General features: G+C 40.5%; 1 protein-coding gene across 3 annotated transcripts in view; it reads left to right on the top strand.

Moving 5' to 3' along the window:
• PITRM1 (pitrilysin metallopeptidase 1) overlaps positions 1–27,866 on the top strand; it is a 30,900-nt gene that overhangs the window by 494 nt on the left and 2,540 nt on the right. The window contains exons 2-23 of one of the 3 annotated variants that reach the window (XM_040968071.1): positions 1,775–1,877; positions 3,464–3,570; positions 3,881–4,032; positions 4,988–5,102; positions 5,183–5,279; positions 7,618–7,778; positions 9,634–9,760; positions 10,027–10,115; positions 11,016–11,144; positions 11,677–11,790; positions 11,991–12,087; positions 12,599–12,733; positions 13,795–13,933; positions 17,177–17,293; positions 18,996–19,128; positions 21,263–21,383; positions 21,507–21,583; positions 21,856–22,021; positions 22,334–22,434; positions 24,180–24,300; positions 24,778–24,849; positions 25,497–25,609. In XM_040968071.1, coding sequence (XP_040824005.1) covers positions 1,775–1,877; positions 3,464–3,570; positions 3,881–4,032; positions 4,988–5,102; positions 5,183–5,279; positions 7,618–7,778; positions 9,634–9,760; positions 10,027–10,115; positions 11,016–11,144; positions 11,677–11,790; positions 11,991–12,087; positions 12,599–12,733; positions 13,795–13,933; positions 17,177–17,293; positions 18,996–19,128; positions 21,263–21,383; positions 21,507–21,583; positions 21,856–22,021; positions 22,334–22,434; positions 24,180–24,300; positions 24,778–24,849; positions 25,497–25,609 — 2,586 coding nt within the window. Of the gene's footprint in view, positions 1–1,774; positions 1,878–3,463; positions 3,571–3,880; positions 4,033–4,987; positions 5,103–5,182; positions 5,280–7,617; positions 7,779–9,633; positions 9,761–10,026; positions 10,116–11,015; positions 11,145–11,676; positions 11,791–11,990; positions 12,088–12,598; positions 12,734–13,794; positions 13,934–17,176; positions 17,294–18,995; positions 19,129–21,262; positions 21,387–21,506; positions 21,584–21,855; positions 22,022–22,333; positions 22,435–24,179; positions 24,301–24,777; positions 24,850–25,496; positions 25,610–27,866 lie in introns of all 3 variants that reach the window. The other 2 variants (XM_040968072.1, XM_040968073.1) reach the window with 2 other exon arrangements.

Raw genomic sequence — 27,866 nt, 5'->3', positions numbered from 1 at the left:
GGTCGGGATGAGGGGTTCCACAAAGTCCCAGCGCTGAAGGCCGGTGGGGGAAAGGGACCCTCCTGAGACCTTAGCTGATCCCAGTGTAGGTGGCCCAGTGTGTGGGTTGTCCAGGCTTCTTGAAGTGGAGATGGTCATTGATGTGATTTTTAATAGGTGTAGTAAAAGTAACAGGCCATTTAAGGTCTTCCATAACAGGGTTTGGCCCCCTTTCGTTTTTTTGATGCAAGCAGAGATCCCGGGGTACCCACATCCTAGAACTGACTTGGCACCTGCTGTGTTCTTAATAAAACTGCAGCCTGGGGGAGGGGAGGGTGGTAAAAGATCATTAAAGAAAAGTTTTGGTTTTTTGTGCTGACTCACAAAACCTGTTCCTAGATGGTGTGTGTCTTTAATGTAGGGAAGGAAACATACAGGTTGTTTGGGGGGAAGCTCCAGGAGTGTTTGACAGCAGAACATTGTTCACATATGTAGTAAGTTAGCAGAAAACGTATGGGAGGAAAATCCTGGTGTTTCAGGATTTTTATACTGTTGTGTTCCTGAGGATTTGTAACTTCTTAAAATCCTCTGTCCCGTAATTCTACAATTTCTTGAATCAGTAAGGAAATATGGGTTATTTATATCTCCATGATATTGGCAGTGACAGGCTTTTCTCCTGTGTATATCATCCTTAAATATTTCTGTAAAATATGTTTAGTGTTGCAAAAAACTTCCTTAACACAAATAATGCAGTTTGAAGGAATAACGACTAAAACGTAGGTCCTGTCACCATTGCTAGCCTTAACACTGTCTCTTCTCTTCATGTCATCACTCCTCTTGCCTTGTAGAAATTATTTTCTTGGCTTCTTCTTTGCTTTTGATATCTATATGCATTCCTACAATACAGCATTATATGTCTGGGTTATATCCATTTAGACTATGTCTTTGTCATTTGATGGTGTGGTCAGTGTGATGGGACCCCATCTTTGTTACTTTTATTTTTAATTGTTGGGCTTTTTTAATTGAGTGAATAATTCCCAATTTATCTTGATAGACATTTAAATTTGCACTCCAGCCCTGAATGGCAGTTCCTGTAGTCCATGTGTTTTAACTTTGACCTATTGATTTTAAGATAGTTTCAGTTTATTGCTAGATGTAGGGCTGTTTTAATGGAAATATGCTGTTTTCATCTTGAAGTGATCTTTGTGCAATTAATGAAATTTGTGTAGGGTTGTGTTATTTGCAAATGTGGGCTAGCAAAATGTTTTCAACATTTATTTTTTTTTTAAGATATTTTTGTTTATTTGAAAGGTGCTGTGAGAGGGAGAGATGAAAAGTGCTTCCATCTACTGGTTCACTGCTCAGATAGCCCCAAAGCCAGAGCTGGGCCGGGAGGAAGCCAGGGGCCTAGGGCTTCCACCTGAGTGGCAGGGGTCCGAGCATTTAGGCCATCTTCTGCTGCTAGACAGGGAGCTGAACTGGAAATAGAGCAACCGGAGCATGAATAGACACCCATCTGGGGTGCCAGCATTGTGGGCAAAAGCTTTACCAAGCATACCAACTGCTCAGCATGTAATTATTAATTTATATTATGAAACATGAACTGAGTTGAGATAAATGATTTTTAAAGAGCAAAGACTTTTAGAGAACTTAATTTTCTGGGATAATGCAAGATTTTGGAGGATGCAAGATTTGACTTTCCTTTAAGTTAATATCCTCATCATTAGGTGATATTTTTGTTGTGTTGCTTAGTTTTCATACAAATCATCTGACTTTAATGATTTTCCTTATACAGTTCTGCACACCACTCGGTATGCCGGTGGAAGAGCCAGCCAGCTTGTGAGAGAGCCCTGCAGTATAAAGTGGGCGAAAAGATCCATGGCTTCACCGTCAACCAGGTATGGGGCCATCTTGGTGTGCTGCGGAGCACAGGGTGACTCAGAGCTGAGCCTGGAGTTTTCATCCTTTAGTTCCCAGGCCTCAACAGAGACCCCCCCTCTCATGGTCAGTGCTCAGCTGAATCCAGTATTCCCCAGTTCTTTACCTGCATCTGTTGAATCCTGAAATCTTTTCAGATTTTAGAAACTGGTACTCCCAGAGGAATCTTTGTAGTCCAACACGCTGATGTCTCTGAAGCCAACCCTGATGATTCATTCATGAGTATAATCAGTCCTGATCTGCTTCCCTATATTCATTCATTCAGATTTTACCATCAAATGGTGTGTTCTTAAGTAGAAACACTGTTTTCTGAGGCACTTGGGTTTTAGAATTGAAAAGAAGAAATTGTGGATCAATACTGACTTAGGCCTGTGTTAAAAATATGTTGACCCTAGATTGTGTGTGTGTGTGTGTGTGAGCAGATTTTTCACAGTATTTTGTTTTTATTTAACCACTGGCCTTTTCTAATAGCTTGATGTTGTGACAAATACACGTGACTTACCATCCGGAAAGATGTCAAAACTTAAGCCTCTGGCAGAAGTGTCACCGGCAGGGCCAGGGAGGAGCAGACAGTACTGCAACCTCCGGGGAAGGGGGAAGTCACTCATGCTGAAGACGACAGTTGAGAAATGGTGCTAGATCTCCAGGCTGGGTTGATCAAGGGCAGGGAAGTGGGCATTTTCAGTCAAGGTCAGGAGCAGTGAGTCACGAAGGTCTTGGAATGGAGCAGAGCATCTGTCAAGTCTCTTAACGAAGTTTGGGTTTATAGTATAAGTTACTCCTGTCATAGTTGAAGGACAAAGTGAGTCATTTAACACCAAGAATTGTGGGTAATGCACACATGGAGGATTATCGAAAGTAAGAAAGGGGATGAGCACCATCCCACCTTACCCACCAGTGAGGATCCATTCATTTTCCGTGGGGCTTTTATGCCCTCCGAGCCCTTCCCACTTTTCTGGAGGCTGTGTCTGTATGTGTGGTGGTCTTCCCACCTGGAACTCAAGCTGAATGGAGTAGCTGTGTTCGAAGGAGCATTTTCTTCTATTGCAGGCTTAGCTTGCCCTGACATTCACTTTCTGCATGGTTGTTCTGACTCTGAGTGGTGGGTGTAAAAGCAAGAGACACGTGGTGCACATCTGAAGGATGAGCCATTGTTACTTAGGCATGAGTAAGCTAACGGGAGGAGTATAGACGGCAGGGAAGACCCAGCTCTCAGGAGTGTGCACAGCTTCTTTCACCATGTGAGCTTCGATTTTGTTGTTGCTAATTTTGTCTGTAGATGGGGATGAGGGTGTCCTTCTCACAGGGCCACGTGTGACATGTTTAGAAAAGGTCTAACAAGTATGAGCACTTAAAAAAAACATAAGCATTCTCATCTGCCTTCCTTAGGGCTTTATTTCCTGTTTATTAGGTCAGGGATTTAGGCAATGTGGTGTGTCCTTCTAGCTGTGCATCCTGGCTTTCTGGTATTATTGAAGACAGAAAAGCCGATCCCGCCCGTGTGTGGAAGATGAGTTTAGCCGCTGATGCTTTTTCCTTCACTCAGGTCACACCTGTCCCTGAGCTCTTCCTGACTGCAGTGAAGCTCAGCCATGACAACACAGGAGCTAGATATTTACATCTGGCGAGAGAAGACACCAATAATTTGTTCAGGTATGGGGTGCATCGTAAGAGCATGTTTTGGATGGCTTCTGTAAGTATCTCATTAGTGTTTTTATTGGTTGAGGCTCCCCATCAATATAAGTGACTTTGTATCTTCTTCTCAGAAAAAGTAAAGTTAGCCCAGTGTGAATCAGTGACTTCACGTGTTACAGTTAGGAAACATCCTTTTGAAAGATGGACATGTTTAAACATGATGGTTTTTAGTAATCTGAGGTAACCGTGTGTTTAAGAATGCTATTGGGTAACCCTATGCCTAACCAGCCCCACCGTTTATCCTTTCTCTTTTTTTCCTTTTCCTTAGTGTACAGTTTCGAACGACTCCAATGGATAGTACTGGTGTTCCTCATGTTCTTGAACATACAGTCCTTTGTGGTTCTCAGAAATACCCGTGCAGAGATCCATTCTTCAAAATGCTGAACAGGTCATTATCCACTTTCATGAATGCCTTCACAGGTAAGACTGATGACTTTGCCACACACACCCAGATGAATTCAGTTAGCATCAATAGTTGGCGATTAATAATTGCATTGGGATGCATTTTGACAAATCCTTAGAAGAAAAAAGTTATGTGATTCTTTTTCCAGGAAAAATCCAAAAGATTCCTTTTCTGGTAAAGTTCAAAGCAGTTTTCTTTAGGGAATATTGCTGCAGCATTAGGCCTCTTGCATTATTCTATCTGAGTTAGTTTTGCTTTTATTAACTTTGAGAATAGTAACTAGGCTGGTAATGAGAACAGAACAACCTGTGAAAGACTGAAATCCAAAAACAAATTAAATCTATGCTTTCACAGAAGGAGTGGATTTTTCTACCCAGAAGTGATGCCTATATAGGGTCTTAAAAAAATCATGTAGTTACTTTCGTCTTCTTGAAAGAGTGACAGAAAGAGGGAGTGATGCTGTATTTGTTTGTTCATTCCCCCAAATACCTGCCACCAGCCAGGAGTAGGACAGGCCAACATAAGAAACATGCAACTTCATCTGGGTCTTCTCCATGGCTGTCAGTGGCCTGAGCACACTTGGTCCACCATCTGCTTCCTCCAGGATGCAATATCAGGAAGCTGTTTTGGAAGTACAGAGCAGTGGGCTCTTGAAACAGCACCCCAATGTATGATACATGCATCCCCAGCCAGTACTTGTCCCGTTGCACCACACATCCCAGCCTCCCTACCCGATCTTCAGCTGTGTAAAAGTGTTCACTGAAGCATTAGTTTTAATGTCTATCAAGTGCTAATATTAAGTCTTGGCATGTTGGACCTCAGAGTGGCCAGAGAACAGATCCAGAGTGCAGGATTGAGCCTTCTGTTAACCAATAGTTACCACGTACTGTCACAGTGATATGAGGCTTGAAAGTAAATACTTTTTTCAGTAATCTGTAATATTTTAAAATCTTTCTTTTCATTTGTACCCAGCTAGTGATTACACTCTGTATCCATTTTCCACACAAAATCCCAAGGATTTTCAGAACCTGCTGTCCGTTTATTTGGATGCAACATTTTTTCCATGCCTGCGGGAGCTAGACTTCTGGTAAGTCATCATTAATTACTTGATTTAATCTCAGCAATAGAATCACTGTCACTTTGACCGAATTCTTTACCGTCATGTAGGCAGGAAGGATGGCGACTAGAGCATGAGAATCCAAGCGACCCCCAGACGCCGTTGATCTTTAAAGGAGTTGTCTTCAATGAGATGAAGGGAGCATTTGTAAGTTTATTTTTTCCCTCATCATTTTCTGTTGTGCTAAAGTTATCTATACAAAATGTTAAAACAGATCCCGTAAGGAAACAGTTGACATTCAGTTACTCTGATGCTGATAGTCTCATGTTATGTGATAAGTTTCTTGACTTTGCCAAGTCCATGCTGTGAGCAGAATCCTTAGGAGATGGAAGGGCCTGGGTGGTCTATGTCCTAGAACCTCACTCTCGGAGCTTCTTGGACTGTGAGCACCCTGGTGTGTGACCTGCAGCAGCTCTGCAAGATAAACACCTCTCCACTACTGCTACAACGTGGCCTTGTTCGCTCTCACTCTTGCCCAAATATCTAGTAGATTCCAGGCTTGATGCATGACACACAGTGTATCGCAAGCAGAGGCAGATAAGAGATTCCAGCTGTCTGCTAGGGAACCAGACATTGAAGAGGTATCTAAAAAAATGCAAACCAATGCCATTCTTCCCAATCATGTTTTTGTTTTGGTATGAGATTTTTTCAAAAAGTGCTTCTTAACATGCAAAAATGGATGAAGTTCAAAACAATTTTGAAAATGCCTCAGCTTCAGAGTGCAGGAGAAATAAGTAAAGCATATACACATACATATTACACAGAAGCAGATACCTACATAATGAAATAACCTCCCAATCCAGAATGTTTGGGGGCTTCGTTAACTTTGTGTGTGTGGTTCTTGAGATCTTTGTGGCTTGAGAACGGCTGTCTTGGACCTGCATCAGCAAGTACCCCTGTTGACTTTGAAGACCTACTCTGGTCCGAACTGGTCTTCCTGAGGTGCAGGAAGTAATGTCTGGCTTCCACATTACTACCTAACTTCTGTGACCTCTTTTAGCCTGCAAACTTTCTCTTACCCTTTCCTACGCGATGTGAAAGTCACTTCTGTGACACCGTCTTAAAATTAGTGTAACAACTTTCCCCTCCCTCCCTTGTGGCCACCAGACAAAAGGAATCCTTCTACTGTAGTTTTCATTTCTTATGCCCTTCCCCTTGCCTTCAGCTATCCATTTATCTACCCAGTTCATGCTGAAAATTAAGTTGTTCTTTTCTTCCAAGAACCATTACTGGGTCCTGTGCACAGATTATGAACAAATTGAATGCAGCAGGATGTCGTTGCTTATCATTAGAACAGTTTTATTTATTTATTTATTTATTTTTAAATCTTTTTTTTTTTACTTTTTATTATTTTCATTTTCATTTTATGATACAGTTCCATAGGCCCTGGGATTTCCCTTATCCCCTTCCCAATTCCCTCCTCCCTCACTGAGTTCCCCTACATCATTACTGTAGTATAGTTCTTCATACACAGTCATATGTCCATCATTGCGGGCATGGACAATGGCAGAGAGTCCAGCATCCTGTTGTCAAGATATTAGTTAACAGTTTTATTAGAAGTTCATCTTTAGTCTGGAAGAAGAGATGCATACTGCATTGTATCCTCACATCTGGATATGTTAGTCTCCATTGCACAGCTACTATACATTCCCTCAAATGAAAAGATACAAAATCACCAACAGGAAGGAAAATAGAAATTTACAATGCCATGAAGTTAACATGCTGCTAGGTGTGATAGTCTCCGTTACACAGTTACTATACATCCCCTTAAATGAAAAGCCACAGAACAAAATCAACAACAGGAATTTTAAAAAAAGAGAGAAATTAACAACACCATTGAAGTGAACTAACATGTTACTGAATGACTAATGTGTCGCTGAAGAAATGAAAATCAAGAACCTTCTTGAAGAAAATGATGCTACTGTATGATCCATGAGTCATTGAAGAATTTAATCAGAAAGTGTTTTGAAGAGATTAAAGTATCAAAAAAAATCAAAATCCATGAGATGTATTTTCCACTGATCTTTGTTGGTGAAATATGTCTCCTGTAGGGAACAAATAGATGGGTTTTGTTTTTAATCCAGTCTACTAATCTGTAACATTTGATTGATGAGTTTAAGCCATTTCCATTCAGCATTAATAGAAATAGGTGGTAATTTGGTTCTGTCATTTTAGCAGTGGGTTGTAGAGCAGTTTTATATGCAAGCTGTTTTATTTTTATGCTCACGGAGTGTGATTACTTTTCTGTTTTGTATGGTCATGTGTGTTAGCCATGCATTACTTAACAGTGAGGATATGTACAGAGAAGTGTGTCACCAGGCAGTTTGTTCCTTGTGCGAGCATTGGAGTGTTCTTACCCAAACGTACACCTAGGCCATAGTACAGTCTTAGTGGATGACCATCACTTATGTTGTCTGCGATTGACCAAAATGTCATTGGCAAAATGCACAATTGCATTTTACATATATATATTTTTCATTTCAAGACAGATAATGAGAGGATATTCTCACAGCATCTTCAGAACAGACTTCTTCCTGACCATACATATTCAGTGATTTCCGGTGGTGATCCATTATGCATCCCAGAGCTCACGTGGGAACAGCTAAAAGAATTCCATGCTACTCACTATCACCCAAGTAATGCTAGGTAATGTTATGTTTTACAAGTGCAACGGTAGATGAACTTACTTGTATGTTTATACTGAATGACATGGTGACTTCTCTCATTTATCAAGGAAATGTTTGTTGAAATATATGTCTTAATAAAATTCTTTAGGCTTGCCTAAAGAATTTATTTGAACATTCATTTAAAAAAAAGGATTTTGTTTTATTCATTTTGGCAGAGAAAGAGAGATCTCCCATTCACTGGTCCACTCCCCAGATGCCCAGGATCAAAGCCAGGAGCCAGGAACTCACCCTGTGTCTCCCACATGTGTGTGGTAGGGACCAATCTGCTTGAGCCATCACTTACTGCCTCTGGGGTGCACATTATACCAGGAAGCTAGACTTGGGAACGGGGTAGGCCTGGGACCCAGGGAGTCTGTAACTAGATGTGAACGTCACAAGCCTGTGCCAAAGTCCTGCCCAGGATGTTCATTTTACATATCTGCTGTGGTTCCTCTATCAGCTGGAGCTCTTGGGTCATTCTAAAATACACTCTGATGGGAAAGGCCGCTGGTGTCCTTTCTTATACTGGGGGAGAGATGATAACACTGCCTCCCTCCAGTGTTGACAAGTGATGAAAGGAATCTTTTTCTTTCTTTGAGCCTTCTTTGGCTTGTTTTCTAGTACCTTGATGATCTTACAGGAAATCTTTATACGTTGAGATTGTGTGATCAGGTAATATGCATTGATGTGTTTATTTTTATGCTCAAAATATATGAGCTGTGAGCTGAAAGCGTTCCTTTCCGGCTAGGCTTCACTTTTCTGTGACTTTGGTTTCTACCTCTGTCCCCTTTAGATACACAGCTTGACTCTTCCCACATCAGCCCTTAACCCATAACCACCTCACCCGCAGGATCCTGTGACTGAATGGGAAAAAGCATTCGAGGACTGGTGTTTGGATGCTAGGGTTGCTTATTGCCTCAGCTAAATCCTTACAGTGTACAACGTGCTTCTAAATCCTTGAGTGTAAGCCTTTTAAATATCTTTCAGCTACTAGACCCCCAAATCCAAACCATAGCTCAGACAAATGTTACAGTAAAAATTTCCTTCTGCCATTGTAGCCTTTTTTTGCTTAGTTTGAAGAAATGCATTGTCTTAAAAACATGTGTAAGCTGAGATTTTAGCCTAAATTTTGAGTTTTTGGAGTTCCTCAAAGTATTTAGAACAAATAACACATTTGTTTTTGTAAGTGTTTAGAAAAGATGTAAAATTTAACAAATACTGGGCCCAGCACGATGAGCTAGTGACTATATTCTTACCTTCTGTGTGCTGAAATCCCATCTGGGCAGTGGTTCCTGTCCTGGCTGCTCCTCTTCCCATCCAGCTCCCTGCTTTTTGCCTAGGAAAGCAGTAGTTGATGGCCCAAAGCCTTGGACCCTGTGCCCACTCCCTTCATGGAGATCTAAAAGACGCTCCTGCTTCCTGGCTTCAGATCAGCTCAGCTCCAGCCCTTGTGGCTCCTTCGGGAGTGAACCAGCAGATGAAAGATCTTTCTGTCTGTCCATCTCTCTGTAAATCTGGCTTTCCAATAAAAATAAATAAGTCTTTTTAAAAAATTAACAAATGTTGATTTTTCATAGTTACTTTTAATTGAGTTCTTCTGCATGATTTGTGTTTTGTTTGAGCCGTATTTCTTCATTAAAGGGCAAAAGCAAACACTTTTATCTCATGTTTGCAGTGAAACTAAATGAAATTAAAGTATTTTCCTTATTAAAGTTGTCTGCAATATGGAAAATAGCTGTTATATGTTATATATGCTCCCTTTCATGCTGAAAGAATCTGCTGACACCTCATCCTTGAAGGAAAAATAGACTAATATATATCTGCTCAAACTCTAGGTTCTTCACGTATGGCAATTTTCAATTAGAACAGCACCTGAAACAAATTCATGAAGAAGCACTGAGTAAATTTCAGAAAATCGAGCCAAGCACTTCAGTGCCACCCCAGAAGCCCTGGGACAAGCCTGTAAGTGCCCTGTCAGTTCTTATCCGTGCTTGGTTCTGGCCTCTTACATGAGACCTTGAACTATAATTAGTAACAAGATTTCAGAGTGTAATATGGAACTGTCCATTGTTTGTAAAAGCTTTGGAAGACTAAGGAGCGGTAATTGTTTCAAAATGAAGTGAACAGTGAAAAGCATGTCACAAGCCCTTTTATCTATCCAGATAACCTATAGTTGTTTAAAATCATTTTGGCTGTATTCGCACTTAAATCATCACATTATTTTACAGAGGGAATTTCAGATAACATGTGGCCCGGATTCATTTGCTACGGATCCTTCTAAACAAACGACAATCAGCGTTAGCTTCCTCTTACCAGAGTAAGTAAACCTTGTTCAAGTTCACATTAGTCAAAAAAAAAAAAGACAATACCCAGTTGAGAAAGGATGTGAATTCTAGTGAATTCTATGATTAAGGCAAGCGGGTCTCAAGAAGGGAGAAGTGTATCAAGATACACCCAAGATGAGTTTAGAGGGCGGTCGTTTGGGGCGCCACCTAGAGGCAATGCAATGTATCTACTGACTGTTCTTAAAAACATGATTTTCGTAGAGAAAACATGTAGACAGACACACCGTGGGAGTCACAGTTCCCTGAGTGTGAGAACATTGTGATCACTTTCCTTCGGAAAATGTACACATGCCAAGCTTGGCAGTGCTGTAGATTTTGTGGAGACCATGTTAGCACCTGTTTGCAGAAGCTTGTTTATTAGGGGAAAGGCCTCGTCAACCCAGCCAAGCTCTGTCTGCCAGGTTCTAACTGCACACATGGAACATGTCACTCCATCTCCTCATTTGTTCCTTTTCTGCTTTGTACTTGAGTATCTCAGTTCATGGAAAATTGCATTCTGGAAAAAAAAAAGACTATGTTTAGAAATTTTCACCTCAAAACCTATTTTTACATGGCTCTTCTGGGAACTTTTTGACATAGCCCGTTGGGGTTGATATTTTTGCTAATAACAACAAAAAAATATGTTCCAGGTATTACACAGGACAGTAAGCTGTTAAATTTTGTGGCTTGATGCTCCCCCAGATTTCCAGATGTAATTTTAGAATTCTTTTTAGTCATATAACAAACTTTGAAATGCAAGAATTTCTAATAGAACTTGAACTCGCTTGGTGGCAGAAGTGTTACTTCAGTAGTGATTTTATATGATTTAAACACATAAACATTATAATGGCCAGTAATTTCTCTCCACCTTTTTTTTTTCCCTTGCAACAAAGTATCACTGACACGTTTGAATCCTTCACATTAAACCTTCTGTCTTCCCTGTTGGTGTCCGGCCCCAACTCTCCCTTTTACAAGGCCTTAATAGAATCTGGACTTGGCACAGACTTTTCTCCTGATGTTGGGTAAGCTTTATGATGACTTGTTTTTAGTTGTGGAGTGATTTGCCTTCCCCCTGCCTGGGACAGTTAGTAATTCGGGATGTGTTTTGGTTTTTAAAACGGCAGGAAATATCATTGGCATGTTGTACGTGGGGTGCGGGGATGTCCCTGGGTATGCCACAGTGCAGCAGGCCACCCTGCCCTGGGTTAGATTATTGAAGGGCATCTGTAATCAAAAAAAGCAAAACAACACACAAAGCACCAAGCTTTTCCAAAGTCCCAGAATATTGTACTGCTGTGTGCTTTAAAAGTCAGGTAAATAAATATTCTTTGAAGTCATCAAATTCTGTAAAATCTCAGCAGTTCTGATTCTTGAATTCACTCTATTTTTCCATAACTCAAAAATTTGCCTTTTTTTTGGGGGGGGGGAGCATATTTTAAAAGGAAAGGACCTGGAGTTTAAAGTTCATAACTGATTGTTAAACGAAGCCTGTCTTACAAGTGGATCATGGAAGTGTGTGACTTCCAGTGTATTCTCTCTGACTTTGTGCACTAGTTACAACGGCTACACGAGGGAGGCCTACTTCAGCGTCGGCCTGCAGGGCATTGCAGAGAAAGACATCCAGACTGTTCGAAACCTTGTGGACAAAACAATTGATGAAGTAGTTGAGTAAGTGTGGCTTGTTCCCAGTGAGTTGCTCTCATTCTCCACTCATGAATGCTTTTAGGGGGAGGAGATGGAGCTTTCTTCACATTCAACCTCCTCTTTGTGGACCGTAACAGGTTCATATTTGGTTATTACCTGTTTTACCTTGTGTTTCTAGAACATTCGGGTCATTTCAACACTCATTTGTCAATTGTGTTCCTTAGGAAGGGATTTGAAGATGATCGAATTGAAGCTTTACTGCATAAAATTGAAATACAGATGAAGCACCAGTCCACCAGCTTCGGGCTTGCCCTGACTTCAGTATGTAACTCAACTTCTCAGCCGCCTTGATTTTTGTTTTGTTCTGTTCTTTGACTTGTGGAGTTAAGTCCTTCTTGACAGACAGAAAATGCCAATTGATGTTTGATAACACTTTATATTTGAACCTTCGAAGTTCTGTTGTTTGGATATGATGCAAATTTATTTTAATTGTATAGTGGGGTTATTTTCCTCTTTTTGTTACTTTAGTGAGCATTCTTATCTGTTTTATGTGAAAGAGATTTACATTAAGACTAAATGGGTAGGGTTTGTAAAAAATATTTCAGAAATCTGTGGTTTTAGTGTGATTAGAATAAAATGGAGTCAAGATAAGTTGATTTTTTTTTCTCCAAAGAATGACTTGATTTTGACTTTTGGTGTTTTTAAATCTGGAAACAAGAATACTAGCACGTATGCCTTTGATCTTTATTGAGGTAATGGAGTTAAACTACTTATGGGGTAGTACAGCATTTGTGGTGTAATATACACTGTGCTTTTATAATTGCCATTCTAGTACATTGCCTCCTGCTGGAATCATGATGGGGACCCCGTGGAGCTCCTGAAGATAGGGGACCATCTGGCTCAATTCAGGCAGTGCCTGAAGGAAAATCCTAAATTTCTACAGGAAAAAGTGAAACAATATTTTAAGGTGAGAAAATTGAAGGGCTTGTTTTCACAATTTTGATGCTGGATTTTATAATAAAATGAACATGCAGATCATGGCCTGTGTGAAGTAAGCTTCTGTTAACAAATGGTGACATGATTTCTACAATTTACAATTAAAACTTGAAGTGCTTCCATCAGCTATAAAATAAGAGAACAGATGCCACAGAGTATAGTGAATATTTTGGACTTTTTTTATGTTCAGATTCTTTTCATCTTTGTTTGTTATTTTGCTGGTTTTGTTGGCATCTGTGTTTGGGTTTTATGTTCTCTGCTGTGTTTTCACTCATACTTAGAACTTTGTAAAAATATTGTGATGTTGGGTTTAGACTGCTTGTTTTGAAGCTTCCCTGTTTCAATATGTGTCCATTTTGGGGACATGGGACATAATTTAATGATTCAACCTGTGGTTTCTTTAAGTTACGTTACATTGTGTTTTTCTTAATCTAATTATTCTAACTTTCTGATAGTACAGCTGAACATTTTGTGCATATGTGATATTTGTAATTATTGGAATAAGTTAAAAGAAATACCTAAACAATTTAATATTTATTTTTACGTTAGATTAAGACCTATTTTGTCCTTACAGTTTCTGAAATATTGAGTGAAAAATTTTAGTTCTAGCATCTCAGAAGTTAATAATCCAGTAAACACTTGACGGAATTTAACTCAGAATTCTATCATCTTCAGGTTTGACTGAAATGAAAAAAAAACATATATCAAGAAGTACAATTTCTTTTTGCAATTAACATGAAGCGAAGATGTTGGCAGTTGTATTTATGATTAATCTGTAGTCACAGTAGTAGCACTAATAACCCTGACAGTAGTAATAGCAGTGTGCATGAATTACGTGCTCACATGCTAGCTGTGAGTATGGGAATGATACATGGCTTTTGTAAAACAGACCTGCAGGTGATTTCTGATGCTGTTTTTCAAATTGGATTAATAGAACTTGAGGACCAAGAACACATAGCAGAGGCCAGCTCAACATGTCCAGCTTTAACAACAGCTAGCTGTATCTTGAATTTGTCGTTGCTGTTGTTGCAGAATAATCAGCACAGGCTGACCTTATCAATGAATCCGGATGACAAATATTATGAGAAGCAAGCACAAATGGAAGCAGAAAAACTGAAGCAAAAGGTCAATTCTCTGTCTCTCAAAGACAAGGAGCAAATCTATGAAAAAGGTCAGATCATTCACTGTGTGCTTGTTATTCCCTAGCCTTCGCCCTGACCTAGTGAACTTTTAATGAGTTAATCGTTGGAGCAGATATTGTTTGGACCAACAAATATTTATAATTTATAATTTTTACTATACTTGGTGTAGTGAATTCAATCTTAAGATAAGACTTTGTTCTTAGAAAATTCACACTCTAGTTCACCTGGAAAGATGGGGTTAATCAAAAAAGCAGTAGCTGTATGAGATTTATTCACTTAACAGATTTCAAGTGCTTTCCATTTATCAAGTGATGCAATGTGCCAATGAAATTTGTGTTGTGTTGCAATAAAGAGTAATTGCCCAGTGAGCAATAGGAACAGCATAAGCTGCTTTTGGAAAAAGTGAGTCACAGTGAGTTCTTGAAGGACTTGAGCTAGCTGTAAGATACTGCCAGGATTTGTGTAAGATGGGGATGGAAAAGCCACAGAAGACTGGCTGGTGAGGATAGAGGAGACAGATTGTGGACGAAAGACTCAGATGCCAAGTGGAGACTGGTATGAGAAGGGCCTTGACTGTAACACTGATAGATGTATATGCACTTCATTTATTAAGCCAGGAGAATTAGGAAGGCGGTGAAAAATATAATGGTGATTTTTTTTTAAGATTTATTTACTTATTTGAAAGAAAATGAGAGGGAAGGAGAGAATTTCCATGTATTGTTTCACTCACATTCAAATGATAATGACCAGGGCTTAGGCACACTGACACCAGGAACCAGGAGGTCCTTCCAGAGCATCATGTGGGTGGCAAGGGCCCAGGCACTTACGTCATCACTTACTGCTTTTCCCAGGCCATCAACAAGGAGCCAGATCGGAAGTGGAGCAGCCAGAGATTGAACCAATGCCGGTTATTGGATGGAGGGGATCACAGGCAGTGGCTTAACTTGTTGTGCCACAATACTGGCCCCAGTGGTGAAATTTTTTATGGAAGAGAAAGAAAGGAAGACATTTTTAAAAACAAGCACAGCAGGAAGACCTTAGAAAAGAAAGTCAGATTTGCCAGCGGTGGCAGCACCCCATATGGGTGATGATTCATGCTCCTTCATATTCCTGCTGCTCCATATTATTTTATTATTTTAGAGTTTTAATTTTAATTTTTCATGTTACAGTTCCATAGGCTCAAGGATTTCCACTTCTACTGTCTCTGTTTTCCATATATCACTACAATAGTGTAGTTCTTTAACAACAGTCACAAGTCCATCATTCTTCCATCATTCCATACCATTTAAGTGTATCCTATATTGGAGATATAGATAGAACGTGCAACCTCCTGGTGTCAGGATATAAGCAGCAGTTTCATGGGAAGTCCATCTTTTATTCAAGAGCAGAGATGCACACTGCACTGTATCTTCTCAGTATACTAGTCTCCATTATGTAGTTCCTCTAGATGAACACACACACACACACATATATAATATGTATATGTATTATATATATGTATGTATATAATATAAAACTGTTTGCCTTTATCCATCTGTTTTGTATTTTGCATAATAGTCACCTTATATATGAAATAATATGTGATATCTGTCCTTTTGAGATTGGCTTATTTCACTCTGCTGCTCAGTTTTTGATCCAACTCCCTGCTTATGAGCCAGAAAAGCAGTGGAGGATAACCCAGGTCCTTGGGCCCCTGCCCCTACTTGGGAGAGATGGAAAAAAGTCTTGTCTCCCAGCTTCAGATCAGCTCAACTCCAGCCATTGCAGCCATTTGGGCAGTGAACCAGCGGAGGGAAGATCCTTCTCTTTCTGTGAAATCTGCCTTTCAAATAAGAATTAAAAAAAAAATCTTAGAAAGAATGGAAGAAAGGGAGGTGGCAAGAAGAGAAAAGGGAGATTAATTTTCAGTCAAGAGCCATCTGGCCTCCAGTGAAATATTTACAAATTGTGTGGGCAATAAATTGTAAATAAAATGTATCCAAGATATATTAAAAACTTTAATAATTTAGTGATGATTAAATACAACCCAGTTAAAAGTTGAGCAAAACATTTTTTAAGACCTTTAAAAAAAAAAAACTATTTATTTATTTGAAAGAGTTGCAGAGAAGATAAGACAGAGAGCTCTTCCAGCTGCGGGTTCACTCTCCAGATAACTAAAATGCTAGGACTGTAGGTCAAAGCCAGGAACCAGGAGCTTCTTTCAGGTCTCCCAAATGGATGGCCAGAGCCATCTTTTGCTGCTTGCATAGAGTATTTGCACAGAGCTGAATTGGAAGTAGAGCAGCTGGGATTTGAACCAGTGCGCAGATGGTATACCAGCATCACAGGCCACAACTTTACTTGCTATGCCACAGTGTTGGCCCTTTAAAACCTTTTTTTTTTTTAAGGTCTCTCCGTGCATATATTCCTGGAGAGCTGGAACCAGTGGAAAGGTCCAGCTTTTACTCTAATTTGGGCACAACAATACCTGTATATAGAAATCTATTACATGGAATATTCATTGACTTCAAAGTCCCATCTCTGGGGGTGGGGGGTCTGTTGGTAATCCTTTCTTCTCAAGGCACTTCAAATAAGTGTAGATGGAGGATTAAGGAAGCCTCTAATTTTTAAGGACAGCTCAGCAGACACCAGGGGTATTCCTAATTATGAGTTAAGACTAAGAGAAATTTGGCGCAGCCATCGCCTATGAGCCATATGTGTGAAACAATGCATTTGTATATCTGGTTGATAGAATTCTAAATTATGGGCGCTTTTTCCCAAGCACCATTCAGCTCTGTCCCCCAAAAAAGTGCTGTGGGCTTTCTGGATTCTCTTCTCTCATAAACTACAGAACTCTATGCAGTAATTCAGAAGAGAGCTCCACCCTCTTGTTAAGAGAATGGAACTTTAGGCTCAGGAAATACATTTTCAAGCATGGCTATAATTCTATGAAATGTCCGTGATTACACAAACATTTCACTAAAGTTAGAAAATAAGAGGATTCCAAAAATCATTAAATCCAGCAAGAAATGATTTGAAAACTAAACCTGGCTTTGAGCGGCAGAAAGAAACTGCTTGAGCTTACCACTGCTCCTTGGCAAAAGTCTTTTTTGTAAAGTATTTAAGAAGGAGAATTAGGATAAGCACTGCCTGTGGGGAAAATTTATTATTGCCTCTAAACCTAAGACTTGAAAGGCAGTAGTAATTGTGAGTGTGAGGTGAGAGGCAGGAAAAAGATGCATTTGATATGAGCTTTTAACTAAATGCTATTATTCTTTTTTTTCTTTTTTTAGGCTTAGAATTACGAACACAACAAAGTAAGCCTCAGGATGCCTCTTGTCTGCCAGCATTGAAGGTTTCGGACATCGAGCCCACCATGCCTTTCACTAAGTTGGACGTAGCCCTGGCAGGTCACTGTAAACCATCATTTTCATGGGTATATAGGTTACTCGGTTTAATGCCAGTTTCCTCACGAGAAACAGTTACATTCTGGTTGTCAGAAAACATTGAAGCATGAAATCATTGATTTGTAGTCTTGTTCTTCATCTTTTTTTTTTTTAAGATTTATTTATTTATTTTTATTGAAAAGTCAAATTTACAAGAGAAGGAGAGGCAAAGAGAAAGCTTTTCTGTCTGCTGGTTGACTCCCCAAGGGGCCACAACAGACGTAGAAGAGCTGAGACAGTCTGAAGCCAGGAGCCACGAGTTTCTTCTGGGTCTCCCACATAAGTGTAGGGTCCCAAGGCTTTGGGCCGTCCTCGCCTGCTTTCCCAGGGCACAGGCAGGGAGCTGGAAGGAAATGGAGCAGCCAGGACACAAACCGGCGCCCATGTGGGATCCTGGGTGTGCAAGGAGAGGACTTTAGCCACTAAGCTACCACACCAGGCCCTCTTCATCTGACTTGTATGTTGATCTTGACAGTTAGTGATCTTAGAGTTCTTTATGCACTAAAGAGCCTGTTTTAATTTCCTTGTGAATTGAAGTAATATGACACTATGAACTAGCTGCTCCTAGAATCAGATGAAGATTTGAGTTAGGCTGTTGCAATAGGAAATGCAATTCTTGAAGGATGTGGGCTTCCCTTATAGGCATCCTACATAGTCCTTCACTCAAACTAAATCCTTATCCCAGCTTTTGGTGTAGCTGAAGGGAATTGGGGAAGATAAGTGCCTCTTGAAATGGCGATATCGCTGAGTTACAGATGGGGGAAAGGGCCGTGGAGAGTGCTTTCTGACTGCCATCTCATCCTAGTGCTTCCATCTGTAATCTGTCACTGTTTTTGGGTTCTCACAGGGGCTGATTTTACTTTGGCTTCTGGTTGATGGGAAAATAGACATGTCTTTGGATCACCATTACCCTGGAATGGGTGGCCTTATCACTGTGCTTAGAGATGGATGTGATCGGAAGACACCATTATACTTTTAGATTGTATCAGCAGTAAATGCTTTAACCATTTTATGCCTTGGAACAATGTGGCAGGAATGTACACTTGATCTTAGCCAAAAGGCTGGGAAGTGACATGGCAGGAACCAGGAATGTACAAAAGAGCACTCCCAGGTCCTTAACCTTGAGAGACTTGAGGATGCCTCAAGGTCACGGGATCCTAAGAGCAGGGAAGTGCTCTGGACAAGGCAGTAACTGTTGGACTTAGAGAGGATGGGTTGAATTCACTGATGAAGATAAGCGGCATTTAGGGTGGGTGAAATGGTGAGATCAGATGTTTCCAGGGTGACCCAGCGAAAATTCATTGAAATTAAAGGGAAAGTTTTAGTAAGGAAGGTAAGGTGGATACAGGTAGGTCACACAGCCAGGTAGAATGCTGGCATGGTTAGGTCTCAAGCCAAAAGAATATGAATGTTCTTCAACTGTCATCCTTTAAAAAGTAGGGATCACGTTAGTGTTGAAGGTTGTTTCTTTCTTTCTCTTTTTTTTCTTAGTAATAAAAGAAAAATGGGGAACATTTATATAAATTATGTAACAATGAATAATAGCTTTTGGTTAGTACACGTTTTAAACTTTGTCTTTAAAAAGCAGTAGTATAAACCATTATAAAGAACTAAAATTTTACTGGTAGGATGACTTTTTTTTTTTTTTCAACTTTTGCTTTTACAGCTGGAGAAGTCCCTGTGCAGTACTGTGCCCAGCCCACCAACGGCATGGTCTATTTCCGAGCCTTTTCGAATTTAAACACACTCCCTGAGGAGCTGAAGCCCTACGTGCCACTCTTCTGCAATGTCCTTACCAAGTAAGGGTCTCATGTTAGAGACAAAGACATATTTTTATAACTCAACACATGTTTTGATAATTAGATATGTGTAAATAATGTATGCCTGCATATACATATATACAAATTTATATATCTTGTGTTATACATTATATGTTATAGTAAACATATATTATAGTATGATGTATATCATATATGTAGCAATCTAATAATAAATAATATATAATCTGTTGTTTATAATATAAATATATATAATTACATATTTATATATAACAGAAATATTAAATTAAACATATATGAGGGAAATAGAATATGCTGTATTTGTTTAGGATTTGTTTTCTTATGCAGTTGCCTTTTGTACAATGCATATTATGGTTGAAATGATTGTGAGCCTTGAGTACAAGGAAACACTTAGAGATGTCTTTATCTCATTGGTATTTCAAGGTTTTGAAGAGGAATCATTGTATGATCAGGGGATGAGAGCAGCTCAGCTGTAGAGTTCAGGCCCGAGTTTGTCTTGTGAGCATGCTATGTGTCCTTCCTTAGTTTGCTTCCCCACTGAGCTAACTTCGCAGTGGCTCTGATGTATCAGTTGAGGCCTGAAAATGGATTTAGAAGCAGGTGCATGACAGCACAGGTAATCTTATGCCCCTGGCCTCTGTTCGGAGTCAGCAGCTAAGAGTGGCAGGCCTACCACGTCAATTCCTGTTGGAGGAAAATAGAGGGAAAACAAATCATTGCGGCAAATTGTGGGTTCCTGCTGCCCCATCGGATCTGCTGTTGTACTGCTCATTTTGTGGAGAAGATGCTGTTGCAGAAAGCTGTATGCCTGCAGGACTTCTGTACCCCAGCTGGGCAGGAACCAGATGGAAAATGTCTCTGTCCTGCTGAAAATTCCCTGCCATTTTCTTCTAATATAGATCCTACTACTTGTCCCTTAATAACAGTTTTAGAAAACATCTCACAGGGTGCTGAAGTTGTAATGCAGTGGGTAAAAATCAAAGCTTAGAATGCCATATCCCGTATGGGAGTTCTGGTTCTAGTTCCAACTGTTCTGCTTTCAATCCAGCTTCCTGCCAATGTGCCAGAAATTGCCCAAGTACTTGGGCCCTTGCCACCCATGTGGGAGACCAAGATGCAATTCTGGGATCCTGGTTTCGTCCTGGCCCATCTTGGGTAGTTGCAGCCAGTGGAGCAGTGAGACAGCAGTTGGAAACTGTTTCTGCTGTTCTGCTTTGCGGATAAATGAATGAGTCATGAAAAACAGAAAATACCTCACACTTGTCCCTTGGCATAAATTGTTGGTTTACAAGTGCCAGTAAGAGGGGCTGGTGTAATGGTTCAATTGGCTAATCCTCTACCTGCAAGCACTGACATCCCGTATGGGTGCTGGTTCGTGTTCCTGCTGTGCCACACTTCCCATCCAGCTCCCTGCTTATTGCCTCGGAAAACAATTAGAGGATGGCCCAAAGCCTTGAGACTCTACACCTGTGTGGGAGATGTGGAGGAAGCTCCTAGCTTTGGATTGGCTCACCCATGGCCAGTTGGGGAGTGAACTAGCTGATAGAAGGTGTTTCTGTCTGTCCTTTTCTCTCTGTAAATCTGCCCTTCCAATAAAAATGAGTAACCCTTTAAAAAAAAAAAAGTGGTGCTAGTAGGAATGTTTATTCCAAAAACATCAGTGCTGAGAGGATAGCTGCTATACATAAACTCAAAACGGCTGACTTCTCAGACTTTCCACTGGAAAACTAGCAGATATTCACAAATACAAAGTATGGATCAGAAGTTCTTGGAGGAGAACTGTTAGAGTGAGGAATAGTCATAACATTCACAAGTCTATGACTGGAAAAGCATTTTTCTAATTTTATTCTTAGCTCTAGACACTCGCTGCCTAAAGGCCTAGTATCCTGGGTGCTACTCTGTGAATTCAACAAATGAGAGAAACTGGTTTCTGCATTAGGACAGGCTAGGTGAACAGTATGTGGAGGAGTACAGTCTACACGCATTTACTTTTATCATCTTGAAGTATCAGAGGATTTATAAAGTTGCATTGATTGAATTATCTAAGCAAGTTGTGATTCTGGAGACATAATGTTTAAGATGAGAAAGTGAAGATGGCCTTGGTGATTCATCAACTACTTCTTTGCTATGTCAGGCTGGGCTGTGGCATTCTTGACTACAGAGAACAAGCTCAGCAAATCGAACTGAAAACGGGAGGCATGACTGTCACCCCTCACGTGCTCCCTGACGACTCCCACCTGGACACCTATGAGCAGGTAGCCTTTTATTTTTAGTGCACAGCTATGGTCAAAGTTTGAGCAATGACTTTTTGTTTGTTTTCCATTGTACCATAAATAATATCTTCTTTTGCTTTTTTGTTTTTTTCTTTCCTGACTTAGGGTGTGCTGTTTTCATCTCTCTGCTTGGAGCGAAACCTACCAGACATGATGCATCTGTGGAGTGAAATATTTAACAAGTTAGTTTATTTGCAAAATATGGGCATTCTTGGACTACCTCAGAGAATCCAAGCCTGTAATGTTCCAAAGTAGGAGATGTTAGTAATACTTGGCTGATTTCCTAGCCTAGGCTGAGTTTACTTGTATTTCCAATGAATTTATAATTCCTATGGAGTTATATTTGCACTTGAAATGTTCTTAAAACCATTGGTCTTCCAGGAAATTGAAGGGAGTAGGGCCTGGATGGGTTTCTAGGAGTTCATGACGATTCTCTCCCCACCCCGCCCCGTAGCCCGTGTTTTGAAGAAGAAGAACACTTCAAAGTCTTAGTTAAAATGACTGCTCAGGAACTCTCCAACGGCATTCCAGACTCGGGGCATCTCTATGCATCCGTCCGAGCCAGCAAGATGCTCACGCCTGCGGGGGACTTACAGGAGACCTTCGGAGGGATGGATCAGGTGCGGAGTGGCGATGGGGTGTTTGTTACTCTGTCTTACAGAGAGTTTCCACATTTGCTCATGTTCACTGATAATGAGTTCTGTATGCCTCAGAAGAGCACCTCTCTAACAGACCAGAGTTCCTAAATTTCCTAGACAATATACTTTTTTTGTTTTATTTCTTTAACTCGCTTTCCTTCTTGAACACCTTACTTCCAGTACCACCACTCCCCAGGATAGGTTGGTTGTGCATGGGTGCAGCACAAGGTGCGAGTTTGCCAGCTGCCAAAGTCTGTGGTGTCTACCTGTCTGTTTTTGATTCCCATGGTTCAGGTGAGGCTGATGAAGAGAATCGCAGAAATGACAGACATGAAGCCAGTCCTGAGAAAGCTCCCACGTATCAAAAAACATCTGTTAAATTGTGATAATATGAGGTGGGTTCATAAATTCATTGTAAGCGAAGATGTTATGATTTATTCCATTTCATTAAATGTTATTAACTTTTTTTCATCAAAGTTAAATTACATATAAATCTGTCTTTAACACAAAAGTAATGTTACAAGTATAAGTTAAAGAATTTAATATAGACTTTAAATATTTTAATAGATTAAGGAATCATTTTTCTTTTAGGGAAAGAATACATTTTAAGGTTAATAAAACTTATGAAATCATAAGCTAACCTAATCCTAGTATTGCAAAGTATATTTAGGGCTCATAGTGTAAGTTTTATTAAGTCTAAAAGCAAATATAAGATCAGTGAGGCCTAGTTAAGATTAGCTTGCTTCAGGAGCAGAGCAGGAGTACAGTTTCTTATAAATAAAGATTTTATGAGTATCTGGGGAAAACATCTAGCATAGACATATGGTTGGCTTTGTGCTAACAAATTTGTGTGCATCAGTTAAATGTAAATAATGCTTTATTTTCATTGTATTAGTAATGATTCTCAGTTGAAATTTGCTAACACTTAACAAAATGTTGCCTAAGTTACTGGCCATTCTACATTAAAAATTCTAGGGGACAGCCTTTTGACTAGCGGTAAAGATACCTATATCCCGTGTTGGAGCTTGTGCATTCGCGTCCTGGCTCTGCTCCCCGTCAGCCACCTGCTGATATAGGTCCTGGAGGCAGTCGTGATGGTTCAAGTAGTCCCTTGCACCCCTGTCAGAGACCTGGTTTGGGTTCTGGATCTTGGCTTTGGCCTGCCGCGGCCTTGACTATTGTGGGAATTTAGAGAGTGAATTAGCAGATGAGAGCTGTCTTGTTTTTGCATGTCTGCTTGCCAAATACGTTTTTTTTCAAAAAATAAGCATTAAAAATTGTTGTCAGAATTCTGGTACCACTTCTCAGTTTTTGAGAATCACCGGTGGTTCTGCAGGACAGTCTGTGGTGAGGGCAGGAAGGGAAGGCAGGCGTTGGCCACCAGGCTCTGTGTGCACTGCTACCTTGAGTGATCTTGGGCAGTTTAGCCACTCAGGTCTGTTTGCTTCTCCAGCAAACCCTACTTTGCACGTTTATGGTGAGGAAGTAGTGTGTACAAAGCTTTTGGTATAGTGCCTAGAATATAGTATTAATGGTTCCTGCTATGAATTTAACTAAAATAAATTTAGAATTTAGGACCAAAGGGAAAATATATATGCTCAATATATTGTAGGGCTCAGTTGAATTCATGTGATAATATTATTTGTGACTCAAAAGAATTTGGGAGTGTTGCTTCAAAATGCTTTTCTGATTATGGTATTTTTTCTATCAGTAAGATGCCAAAAGTAATTTTCTATTACAGCAGCAGGCTCACATTCTCAAAATGTTTGCTTTTCTTTTGAAAGTAGTTTTGAAAGTTCCAATAACGTAAGCATGAATGCCTTGTTGGAAAATCATAGTACTCTAGAAGAACTTAAATCCAGAGTCAGAAATGCTGTCTGTGTCTTGATGGCTGTTTCTGTGCTGTAACATGGGGGCGTATGTGAAAGGTTTTGATAACCTGAATTCACTGCATGGCAGTAACATGACCATGTCATTTCAAAAGTTGGCTATTGTTTGTAATATTTCTGAATATAAATGTTATATAGAACCACAATTGCATAATTTTTTATTCTGGGGTAATTTGGAGAAAATATAAAGTAGTGAAACAGGATTTAAATGTCCTAATCGTGGTTTCATAGATGCAAAACTTTTTAAACAGGTGTTCAGTGAATGCTACTCCTCAGCAGATGTCTCAGGCAGAAAAAGAAGTAGAAAAGTTCCTTGGAAACATAGGTCGAAGTAAGAAGGAACGAAAACCCGTGCGCCCGCATGTGATTGAGGTAATTATACACTAATGTCATCCCCAGGAGTGGCGGAGCCCTGGCCAGGCGCCAGGTGTAGCTCTTGATTTTTACTTGATTTAACTCATTTTAATCTCATTTTTGCATATCCCCTATTGTATAAAGAAACTGATGTGCAGGGTTAGGCAACATGCCCAGTGTTGATCAGTTAGAATTCAGCCTTATATCTTGGGCTTACTTATTGTTACGTATGCTTTGAGATGATAGTCTCCTAATAGGAAAGACTGACTTAGGTTTAGGAGCAGGAGTATAAAAGTCACCCTAAACAGTGGTCCTTTGGTTGTTTGTAATGACACAAGATGATAAAATCATTTTCATTGTGATACAATGACCTTATGGATTTTTCTCTAGAACAGTTAAATCGATTAAGTCTCTTCAACCAGATCAGTTTACACAATTGGTTTTAGTCTCTGAGCTATGGATTCTTTTCATTCCTCTAAACATTTTTATTTTCAGAAACCAGCACATAGTGGCTTGAGTGGGAATACCCATGTTAATGGCTCCCAGATCATAAGAAAGCTGATCACAGTAAGTTGGCACATCCACCTGGCTTCTGTGCAAACCTTGTTGATCCCTTCACAGCCATGTTGCTCTAATTCAGAATCTTTCTCTGTCCAAGCCATTACAAGGGTTGGGTCTTGTCCTTGGAATTTCAAGTTACAACTTTTTGTCATAGCCCCCTGCAGTCTTGGCTCTTTGAAACAGTGCCAAGTGAACGCCCTGTTCCTGCATAAGTCTGCCTTCTGTTTCCTCAAGTGGTCTCCTCGCCCTATAGTCTGTTTTTATTGTAATGGAGTCTACACTGCTTGAGTCCTGTCAGTTCACCTCTGATTTAGCAGTGTGGTTGAGCCCTTTCTGCTTCTTTGGCTGTGCCAGTGATGGCATTTGGCTTAGTTCATCACAGAGTACGGCAACTGATGTTCCTGGGGAATTCACTACTGTTTGTTTACAAAAGATAAAGGATGAAATATTTCAAGTGGATAATCACTGATTCTGAAAACATCATGTCAAGATGTGACTCTTCATGTTAATATGAACAATTGTTTGGAAGGACTTAATTGTAGTGCCTTGGTCTCAAACATGAGTGCCCAGCTAGCAATAGTCACAGGAAAAGTATTCAGTTAGTATCTGTGCATGTTCAGCCTGTCTGACCCATGTACCTCTTGTCCCTGCAGGACCCCACTTTCAAACCTTGCCAGATGAAGACACATTTCCTGCTGCCTTTTCCAGTGAATTACGTTGGTGAATGTGTTAGAACCGTGCCCTATACAGATCCAGATCATGCCAGGTAGGGGCTGGGGTGGTAGATGAGCTTTTTCAGTGTGTGCATTAATGAAAATAGGATAGCAGTTGTCCACACCCCATAAATTTTTGCAACAACTTTGGATGCTGAGTTCTGTTCCTTTACAGGGTCTGACTCTTCTAGTCAATAAGGAGTCGCATGTAGAAACCTTACAGTATATATTCGTGAATAGTAATAAAGTAAGAGCCTTTATGGACTAAGTACCAAACTTCATAGTTATTTCTACAAATAACTGTGTGCCCCTCAAGTAGTCCTATTACAGGGTACAGATTTTTAAATATCAGTGGGCCTAAATAACAGTACCTTTGAAAATGCCCAATTCACCCATCTCCTCTATAGGCAAAAATTCTATAAATTAAGGATGGATGTTTTCTGATTTAAAATAATGGGCTGAATTCATGCTTCCATTGAACCTTCCCCTGCCCCCAGAAGCCCACAGAATACCAGCAAGGCACAAAAAAACCCCATAAAACTACACAGAGAAAAATCATACATAGCTCAGAGATAGCAGGTGACGTGTGGGAACAGCAGGAACATTTTGAGAACTGTGAATGGGCTTGGAGTGTGAACTACAGAACCTGCTCAGAGGGACAAAGCAACCAGATTTAGGCCAAGTGATTTTGCAGAGCCCTGGAGATGGCAGCAGTGGAAACAAGCACCTTGCCCAGGTGGCCTGGAAACAGGAACTTTGTTCCAAAGCTCCTGTGAGGAGCTGACAGCCTTCCCTGTCCCACACCCAGGGCTGAAGCTCAGACACTAGGTGGAACAGCTGCAGCCACAGCTCAGAGTCAAGTCAGACAAGATCCTGAGGAGGAGCCCAAGTGGAAGTCTGCGGGCTGAACACCAGCCTGCAGTCCTTCCTCTGACTTGGGGCTGCCCCTGTGGATGAGTCCTTCAGATGCAGGCCTTTGAGGAGCCCTTAATTACCAATCCTTCATCTAGGACAACGACATTTGCAAATCTGCAGGGTCCCCAAGTCATGACGTGCCTCTCCCCACGTGGGCAGTAAACCAAGGGGAAATGCATGGGCCCCTGGAAATGTGAGTGTGGCACAGCGAAGAGACAGGTGGGAGCCTTCAGTTTGGTTGGCCAGGCCAGAATAGAGGAACCAGGATGCCCACACATTATCCTCTGGCCACAGTGAGAGGAAGGTTAGAGTGCCCTGGGAGGCAGTGAGGAGAAACTGGTTATGCATACATTGGAACTAAGTAGACAGAACTGGGAAGCTGCTGGGAGGGCTAAGAAAGAGAGTGTCTCTATGTAGAAAATTCCATCGTAATGTAGCTCAGCTATTTATTCTATTTGTAGAAAATAAGCATAATTCTGTAAGCTACACATGAACCACCTATTGAATAAGATGAGGATTTAAATCACTAAAATGCTAAAAAGTGTTTACCTCTGGGTAGTACAACTATGTTTTTGTTGTTGTTATGTTTTGAAAAGGTTATGGGAAATGGGATTAAAGATAAGTTTATTTTAGTGCAAAAAAACTTAAAAACCGTGATGCTGGTGGTTTTTTTTTTCCATCCTACATATTTTCCATGAATTATTTGAAGTCTTCTCATATTTTACAATTTTCCCACAGGAAACCTGTCATTTTTCTGTCATATAAAACTGATAGTGAAGTCCCAAGGGGGAAAGAAAAACATGGGTAAAAAGCGCAGCCCCTTGGGCCCAGCGCAGTGGCGCAAGTGGTTAAGGTCTTCGCCTTGCACTCCCAGGATCCCATATGGGCACCAGTTCTAATCCTGGCAGCCCCGCTTCCCTTCCAGCTCCCTGCCTGTGGCCTGGGAAAGCAGTCGAGGACAGCCCAAAGCTTTGGGACCCTGCACCCGCGTGGGAGACCCAGAAAAGTCTCCTGGCTTCAGATCGGCATAGCATCGGCCGTTGCGCTCACTTGGGGAGTGAATCATCGGATGGAAGATCTTCCTCTCTGTCTCTCCTCTCTGTATATCTGCCTTTCCAATAGAAAAAAATAACAAAAATAAATCTTTTAAAAAAAAAGCGCAGCCCCTGCTGGCAAGTGGGCGTGGTCCCCCACCTCTGCCTTAGGAAGGCGCTCTAGAAGTGCTGAGGAAAATTCTGTTCCTATCACTGCTTGCAAACTCACCTAACCAGATTTTCTATATTTGACTTTGCCAGATTTTCTATATTATATAATTACACCATAACTTCTATGGAATTTTATGGATATAAATATATATATATATATACACACACACATTTATATCATATATAATCA

This window comes from Ochotona curzoniae, unplaced genomic scaffold, assembly GCF_017591425.1.
Source record: "Ochotona curzoniae isolate NIBS_2020 unplaced genomic scaffold, NIBS_Ocur_1.0 scaffold_4683, whole genome shotgun sequence".
In the NCBI taxonomy this organism is placed as follows: Eukaryota; Metazoa; Chordata; class Mammalia; order Lagomorpha; family Ochotonidae; genus Ochotona; species Ochotona curzoniae.
The sequence above is the reverse complement of the archived record's forward strand: the minus strand, read 5'-3'. Positions and strand labels throughout refer to the sequence as shown.